A 9,462-nucleotide genomic window follows, 5' to 3' on the forward strand; every position below is an offset into this window, starting at 1 on the left:
TCCCTAGGTGTGAGTCTCTCTTTTTTAAAAAACAACTATGTGATAGCTTAAGAAAAAAACCCAAACCTAACCCATCCCCCCTGCCCAGTGGGGAGAGAGAGGGGGACAAAAAAAAGAAGGTGGTTTATCAATGGTCCAACAGACTGCTGAATGAGACAAGCTGATCTTTTATAGTGGTACCCACTTTTGGCAAAAGTCAAATGAGTAAGTGATGACTTAACCTCCAAATACACCCTTTCCCTTTCAGTGGGAAGCTTGATGATAGAGAAACAAAAAGGTATCTCACTTAAGCTCAAATGATATGAACACCTTTCCAAAAGGAACTATTTTCAAGCTGGCTCTGCTGCCTTCCGTTGACTGGCAATTTTTAGTCATGTAAAGTTGTTTATAGGTACAGGAGATGAAATAGCTTCCATCAGACAAAATATCATCTAACTCAGTACAGTGATCTATGAAATAGATTCAGTGGTTTAGTGTTTGTATTATCATAAATAAACCAGCCTTTTATTTCTGCAACACTACTTATACATTTTTCTCCTGATCTTACACAATGACAGGATGGTTGAGTTTGGGAGGGACTTCTGGATGTCATCTGCTCTGACCCCTCCAGCAGTCACCTACAGGAGGCTGCCCAGGACCATGACCAGACAGCCTTTGAGTATTTCTAGGGATAGAGATTGTACCAATTCTCTGGGCAACCTGTGCCAGTGCTCAGTCGCCCTCACAGCAAAAAGAAGTGTTCCCTTATGTTAAGACCAAACCTTCTGTGTTTCAGCTTGTGCCCATTGCCTCTTGTCCTGTCTCCAGATAACACTGAAAAAAGCCTGGCCTCATCTTCTCTATGCCTTCCCTTCAGATACTTATACACAGAGGTGAGATCCTCCCTGAGCCTTCTCTTCTCTAGGCTAAATTCTATATGTTCTGTGAAAAGGCGGAACTGAATCAGTGGGTCTAAGAATTAAGAATTCTAAATTAAAGAAAAAAACTATGCCCTTCGTTAAATTCTGGCTTCTTCTCTACAATGTATGATGTTTTATGGGTGACTTTCTTCTCCCTCTGTTTTGGCAGCCAAGCCAGGAAAAGTTGAGTATCTATAAAATGGTTTAAAAAATAATAAATTAAATGAGATGAAAACGTGTACTCATTTTCCCCATGAAGATCTAGTTATAGGAAGAAAAAAACTTGGGTGAAAAATTGGCCTGTCTTCCATGCCAGGAAGCATGGCAGCATAGAAGATACAATAATAATTTCAACATATCCTAGCTCGGACACTCACTTATCTAGAGTGGGAAGAGAACATTTCATGTATAGGCTTATGAGAACTACATGGACTGGACACATGCATGTAAGGAATAGGGTGTGTGGGAAAGCAGGTCATGAGGGAAAACACAGTGTGCGCTCAGAGAACACCTTTTCAATAAAATGTTTTTCTATTCTCAGCTAGCTATTATCTTGCTTTACTACCTGCATGCAAAATTATTTTAGAAGGAACAACTCCAGTAACATCAAAACTACATATAGTTGTTAGTTCAAAAGAAAGAAAGAAAAAAACCAGGTACCTCCGTGGTTTTCCCATTAATCGTCTGATTTTCCCCCACTCTACTCTTGTCAATTTTCTGGTTTTCAAATTTGGAAAAGATTCTTTCAGGCATACACAGAAGTCATTATCTCCTTCAAACAGTGGTCTGTTGAAACATAATTGGTCCTCTGTTAACCACACTTAGTAAACTTTCGTCATGAGATTCCAAAAAACATCCATCATAAGAAATACATTGGAAACAAAAAGTATAAATTAGTCATATAAACAAGACACTCCTATTCAAAGGGCAAATTATCTGAAATAAATTTAACTGAAAGCAAAGACAGAAAGTTTCCAGAACTATTGTTCTATTTGAGCCTTACTATCAGTGATGTTTAAAAATGTTCCTCTCTTTTGTTACTACAGGGAAACATATGTATTCATCCTGCTTTGTAATGCATATAAAGGCACCAAATGAAACTTCAGCAAAGCCAATGCAGTGTCATGAGGATACTGCAACACACTGAAGGAAACCATAAAGATATGGTGAGCTATTGAGAATCAAGGAAAGGACAATGTGATACTGAGAGACAGACAGTACTTTTTTCATAAATTCATTCAGTTATAACCCAGATTCTCAACATAGGGCTCCAAAAATCAGGAAATTGAGTCAACTTCTCATTCTCTATAGCTATACAGGTGAGACTTACTGTTATCATATCATGACTCCATGATGAAGCAGAGGATCAGCGTTACAGAAGTGATAGTTCAGAGAACCTACCTACACAACTTACGAATTTCTCTTTGATGCTATGACCTGTCTGTATCTCCATGTTTTATGACTGCCTTTTACTTTGTAGTACCACACCCTTCTTGGGCTGAAGAGACATGGGAGCAGGAATGGATATGCCTGTCTACTAGCAGGTTAATCACTAAAGACTATGTGCAACCGAACTAGATCTCACCTGGTGAGAACAAAAGAATAACTGCATCCTAGATAAAGCCACTTATCTCCACTCTCTGCAGGGTGCTCAGGTTTGGAGGAAAATATCCCCAAGCACAGAACAAAGAGGATCTTGGAAGCAACACTGCTTCCAAGTGAGTGCGTGGGGTGGTGGGAGAGAGGAAAGGTGCATGGAGATAAGGAGACTCAGGCAAGAATGGAAGAGAATATTTTTGCAGTAGAAGGATCTGCAGCTGTGGCATGAAATGAAAAAGAAACCACAAAGAATGATCAATGAGGCTCAGGAAACAGACAAGGAAGTATGTAAAAGTTTTATTTTATCTAGATTTAGGGTCGCTAACGTCAGGTATCTGTGTAAAGAACAACTGTTTCGGGTTTTTTTGGAGAAAGAGAATCTGTATTTGATTGTTTTTACTATCACTTCTCCCTAAGCAGGCAAACTGTAAACCCACAGCATCCACAAGATTGGAAGCTCTGGGAAATGGTGTACGTGAGCTACAGCTGCATCTGGTTCTGAGGGCTTATGATCACTATAATAGTACGTAGCTCTTTAGAAGTCTCTGTATGTCAGAAGTCAGTGAGATTTTACAGAAAATAGTCCTCTGCAGCAGCATAGGGAGAATACAACTGAAACAGCTTCAATAATCTAATAACCACAGATTATAGTTGTAGAGATTAAAATATTTCAAAAACTTACAGTAGACATGGCATTTAAATTGATTATTTCAATTTCAGATGAGACAATTCGATTAAAATATTCTGAGACTTGTACAGTGAGCCATATTTTGTCAGTCGATAGTTAGCTCTATGCTTTAAACTTTTTTAAGCTTCTCATTAAGTCTAGATCATATCACTCAAAACAACATACATCAAAGTTTTTCTTCCAAAGATATGTAGTTTCTTACTAAACTATATTATAATATCTTAACATGATCACATCTTACTAGCATTACAAGCATACATTGATAACTATCAAAGAGGTTTTCAGAATGACCTGCTAAACTCAAATTCTAGTCTACTGATAGACCTAAAGTTCCACAGATAATTATTTGAGAATACACTAGAAGTTCTTGGACTGTTGTAAAAATCATAATTATAAATGTCACATATTAAACTCACTACTAGGAATGAGTAGGATTTGTGTTTTTTGTTTTGTTTTGTGTTTTTGGGGTTTTGTTTTGTTGTGTTTTTCTTTTTCAAATAAGAGGGGGGGTGGGGAAAAGCATGTAAAGACTACTTCTTTCAAAGGAATTAAATCCTACAGATGATGAATTTACAACTAACTAAAATGGACATTCAATTTTTCTACTTGTGATGAACATATCCTAAAATGTTTTTCTGTTGCTATGACTTCCTTCTCAGTCAAGAAAAAACAGCCACAGCAATCGTGATTAAAATAGGAAGGAAAAACAGTAATTATTTTGTTATGAATAAATTCTGGAAAAGAATGCTTAACTCTGAAGCCATTCTCTAGAACATTAAATAATACTGCTTCATCTATTAGTCAATCAGTGTAGATTTTAAGATTCCATTCATCAATAATGATTTTTACATTTTAGAATTTTTAGTTCTTCATGATTAGGGATTAAATTACAATGGCTCTTTTAAAGAATTCACGCCACCTTGCTAGTGACGTTAAGAGAACAAGTGCCAAAGACTCTGAGGCACAAATTGCAGAGAAAGTCTCGTAGATAGATTAGGAGATCCAAGAAAGATGCTGATATCTAGACAACAGCTAGTCACAAGCCGGAGCTCTGTTAGTGATCACAATAAAAACAGGGTGATGGGGAAGAAATACTGGAAATCAACACTTACACCTTTTTGGGAAGCAGCACCTTATGAAGCAGCAGTCCCCTTCCCATCCCCTGTGTGCAACACTGATCCAAGGATTCAAAAAAGACTAAGTGTTCTGATAACTTCATGCTTAAAATGCTAAAAACATTATGAATAAAATCTTGTATCTGGTAGACGCAGAGGTGATAAAAAGAAAATTATTTCCATGAAGGAAGGATTTCCATAGAAGACTACCCAAGGAACTACCCAAATAGGTTGCTCATTATAAAAAAAGAGAAAAAAACCCAACAAAACAATGAAATAATTTTCAACTAATTCAACGAATAATTTAAGAATAAACTTTGGAGTATCAAATAAATTTATGGAAATTTGCAGCTCAATTTCAGAAAATGACTTGTCTCTATACTAATAAGAGATAATTATATAAAACAAACATACTTATCTATATTTGAATAGAACCATTCGTATATGCACCACTTGTGAGCTTTCGGAAGTTTGAGCAGGTTACGAAGCCGTAAACCAATCTTCTGTGATGCTTTCTTGTCTGGTGTTGGCATTGTTGTATTAAACTTCTATGTAGTAAAATAAAGGAAACAGTTAAACACAGTCTAACATTCTTCAATATTCAAATAATTAAACTAGATTTTCTTGATAACAGTTTGTACATTAATAATTGTTACATTTTAATCGCACATACTGTTTCATGACAATTTTTTTGTTGCAGATCTATAATAATCCTTACTGCATTATATCAGCAATGCAATCAAACATAACAGATGGAAAACTTTAACAGGATCAATACGACAAATTATCTCTATATAGAGCTCTTCTAACAGAAACATTTTCCAACACTGAATCTACATTATTGGTAACAATAGCATGGCACTAAAGTACACACAGACTTCAAAAGTTTGAGGCACCAGTGAACACTGTCTCAAGTGAGCATATGTGATGTTGTGGCTCAGATGCCAGGAACACCAACTGCCTCACTCCCACTGTGCTTCTACTCTTGCTTAAGCTTGCTTAAACTCTTGCTTCTACTCTCCTTAAACTGAGGATGAAGCTAGCACAGGAACATAATGCAGCCAAAGCTTTGAACAGAGTGTCTGCTTTTCAGAAAACTGCAAGAGAAACTAGCATGGACACAGCAATCAAGTTTTAACTACATTTGAAAGCTATTTTATAAATTGCAGAAAAGACACTGTCTTAGACTGCATGCATAATACCTAGACCTGCGTTTAAACAAGACCATAGAAAAATAATTCTGTAATTTTGTTCTAGGGATGGCTGTCTTAACTGAGAGAAAGAAAAACTTATTTGCAAAAAATAACAGCTTTTTGAGACTATTAGTTTAACTGGGTCGCCATGCCATAATCAGTTGTTATCCTTCCTCAAATGCTCAAAAGTATTTTGACCTTTAGTAGCAGCAATAATAGGATAAAGCATAAGGTAGGCACCTTGCTGGTTCCTGCTGTGCTTAACCACTACCTTCTAGATACAGGTCCCCTTTCTTTCACTGGAACTCCGGGAAACAAAGCCTAGCAGGACAGCAAGATCTGTGAGCTTCGGCAGCTGCAGTCCCTCACAAATGTTTATCTAGCAATCACTGGACCTCCTGAACCAGACATTTAAGCACAAAGCAATGGGGCTTAGAATATTATCCAGGCCTTTCTACTGTTAAGAAATCGTGGTAATGAATAGAGAGAAATGTCACAGTCCTCATCTTTGACAAAATGGACCCAGCAAAAAAGCAACTGCTAAGTCTTCCCCATTCGACATTGCACAGTACAGTTCAGAAGGCAAATAAGACCAGTATTCAAATAGTACTTTTTTAGCGTGGCAAATTCAGGTTTATAAGGTGATGGTACAGAGAAGTGCTTTGGATGACAGAGGTACTAGAGAGCCAATTCTTTGAGACTAAGAGATGTTACCCTGTCTAACATAGCAAAAAAAAAGGCTGAGAGAAATTACAGCTGCTCTTTCATGCTCCATCAAGGAGTAGACAGTCAAGTGGAGAAGAAAAACAAGCTGTTTGAATTGCAGGACATTATCATTACAGGATTAAGAAGGTATAGATGGCCATGAATACATTTAGGCCACAAATCTAGAGCAAGTCTCTAACTGTTGGAATACATTAAATTCTATAGCAGCCTTCTAAATGATGTAGTCAGTGCAAGAGACCTAGCCAGTTTTTAACTGAAGCTGAATAAATTTATGTAGACTACAGGATACGATTCTTTGTGGGAGATTAGATGGGCAATTAGTCTGGAATCCTTTCTAGCTCTGTATGCTTATGTCCAGGATCAAAAAGAACAGGTACTCCCATAAACAAACTGATGAACCCAGTTGCAAGGAAGGGAAAAAAAAAAAAAAAATCTGTTTTGAATTGTGGCTTACTCCTAGCAACAGCTTTCCTCACAAGAATATTCATAAACTGATAATGCAACTTGAAAAGCAAATGTATTCTAATTTTCAACTAACACAGATAGGCTTGTTCCCCTTTTGGGTAAAAATATCTGCATACATGTAGGTACCTGTGGAACCATCGCAACCTTCTGATTTCTTTTGGGTGACCTTGTGTTTATTTGTCTGTCATCTTCTTCACAGAAGAGTCGACTCCGTTTTGAATTTCTGAAGGGCTGCATGTATCAAAATTAAGAATGAATTACAAGAAAAAAAGAAAATCTGATTTCTCTGTTCATGCACAGAATTCACAGTGAGAGAAATGGAATGCCTTTTCTCTTGCCACCTATTGCTTTTAAGGCACATGGTACACAATAAATAGTGCCTCCTAGCAGTTAGACATCTAAGGGCTGAGAAAAGAGAAGACGGAACTTAAGATTGCAGGCTTTCCAATGCTAACTATAACCCATTACTATACTGCTGGCCCAGTTCCACGGAAGTATTTAGAATCTAACTCCCACTTGTTTCCAGAGGAGTTAGGTATCTAAACACTTGTGTATCTAAGCTTGCTTTGGTTATAAGCACATCTGTTAAACAGTTTGTTCTGAATTTTAGGTCCAAAAAAAGTTTATTCAAACAGCATATTTGTTTTGGTATGTTCTCAGTAAAAACATTAGCTGAATGTAATTTTTCTGCAAGAATTTCTTATAAGTCTAATAAAATGTTGTGGGTTTGTAGTTTTTTTTAACTCATTGAAAGTGCCTGCACTGCAAAATGCTAAGAAGCTGAAGTCTGAAGAAACTAAAGCTTGAATAAGTTATATGAAAATATGAGAAAAGAGAAGAAATTAGAATTTATGCTAACTAAAATTTATTTGTGTGCTAAGATGTTATAGCTCAAAGAGAATTTGAAGGCTGATTGAAAACAAGAAACCATATTGCAAATATGCATCATGAAAAAATTCCATTTAGTTAGTCCTCAACACTACCCTATGACAAAAAAACTTGTGCTTTCCGTGAGGACAAAAGAGTAACCTATGACTGGCTGTTCGTGCTGAGAGCAAGCAGCTTTTCCTTCCATGAAGACTTTGTGGCCCAGCACAGGAGCCAGCCACAACTGAAATGTGTCTCTCCTTTGCACAACCCCAAGACTGCACCCTGTAGCGTTCCTTGTACTTCAAACTATTTACAAAGGTGATGAATAAAGGCAAAACAAATGCAGACTTTGCTTCTTTCAGTACAGATGGTGAAAGTGCTACAAATTGATATGGGTATGAAATCTATAACACCCACAATGTGAAGAATACTGATCACAAAGATAAGCCCTCAATAGGAGCCAGAAACAAAATAAATCAACAAAGTGAAATAAAACTTCACTAATAAGCATTTACACTTAAGAAAGATTTAATAAGTTTGTGACTGATTAAAGTATCTGTTTGAAAAGAGATATTCTCTATTAAATTAATTAGTGGTTGCAAAAAAATCTGTCTGTCCTATGCCATGAGAACAGCTGGAGCTTTCCCAGGGAAATGTCCCTTTCTTACTCTAAGTTATATATATTTTATAAATATAACTACACAAGTGCATTTTAGTAACAGCAGTGCCCTGTATGTGCCAGACACTTAAGCACATTAAGCACACAGAAGAAAATGTCCATTCCTTGTAGATGTTACAAACCAGGAAAGAGACACACACTGAACACAGGAATTGTACATTGGCAAGGTAACCAAATGGTGCCCACATCATATTAATATAGTAGTTTATCATATTAATTGTTACAGATGTGTTTTTTCTGTCTTCACCTAGATACATCAAGATCTTTTCTTCACATCTTCCAATTCACTAAACCTTAAGAACAGTCTTAAATTTCAATTACAGTGTCTTTATGTTCTTTCATAACATCGCCGCCGTCCCTGACAAAACATCACCCTAAAAAAGAAAGGTCAGAACCATTCTAACTGTTAAGCAAGAAAACAAATCCACAGTCCTGTTCCAACAATAAAAACTGCTACATTGCAGAACTCCAGGACTTTTTAATCACAGTATTCTCCCCACAGGATGAAAAGCCAGGTTCCTATTGAATATTTGCAATTATATTTTCGTCTTGGCATCTGAGATGCTGGTTCCAGAAGAACATTTTTCTCCCAAATGTCTCTATAGTTGTTCTTGATTTTATGACACAATGCCAGACTAAAAGCATGTGCCAACACAGGAACACAAATGCTAAAACAATATAGAGAAAACTTAAGAGTTCCCTCAATCTTATGCTAAGGCTGTGATCCAGATCAAGAGAACAGTTTTACAACCCTCAATAGAAGCTGCCAAATTCTATTCCAAGGAACTATCCAAAACTGTAACAGTGTTTCATCAGTCTGGCTTGCTGCTGCCTCACACAAGAATGAAATAACAAGCATCGCGAAGAGGTATATCCACTTTAGCTAAATAGCTCAGGCATTTTTGGAAACATTTTTCAACTAACAGTACAACATATCTGCAACACTTTCAGTGTTCAGGGACCTCAAACTAGTACAGAAGACTACATCACATCTCAGCAGCATGGGCCACCGCTAACACATCAAACTATCCTCTGATCTTTCTGCCACTTTTTACAGAATACTGAGCTATATTCAAAGTTTGACTTATTTTTAGTACCTACGGCCAGCATACCTAAATATTGACAGAGGTTTTGTACAAATGTTATGGCTAGCGACTTTGGTTCTTTAGCACATGTGATCTTCTAAGTTACTGGTAAGGCTTCTTTCTGTGAGAAGATAAGCATTCCT

The 9,462-nt window shown here is 36.8% G+C and overlaps 1 protein-coding gene across 1 annotated transcript in view; it reads right to left on the minus strand.

Moving 5' to 3' along the window:
- Positions 1 to 1,559: 1,559 nt before the first annotated feature.
- Positions 1,560 to 9,462, minus strand: part of LOC104159883 (protein lin-9 homolog) — a gene marked incomplete at its 3' end in the record, with an annotated part of 10,334 nt that continues 2,431 nt past the window's right edge. The window contains exons 3-5 of the mRNA XM_009697905.1: positions 6,812 to 6,916; positions 4,716 to 4,849; positions 1,560 to 1,685 (exon numbers count right to left, since the gene is read on the minus strand). Coding sequence (XP_009696207.1) covers positions 1,560 to 1,685; positions 4,716 to 4,849; positions 6,812 to 6,916 — 365 coding nt within the window. The remainder of the gene's footprint in view (positions 1,686 to 4,715; positions 4,850 to 6,811; positions 6,917 to 9,462) is intronic.

Source organism: Cariama cristata, unplaced genomic scaffold, assembly GCF_000690535.1.
Source record: "Cariama cristata isolate BGI_N322 unplaced genomic scaffold, ASM69053v1 scaffold23203, whole genome shotgun sequence".
NCBI classification, from domain to species: domain Eukaryota; kingdom Metazoa; phylum Chordata; class Aves; order Cariamiformes; family Cariamidae; genus Cariama; species Cariama cristata.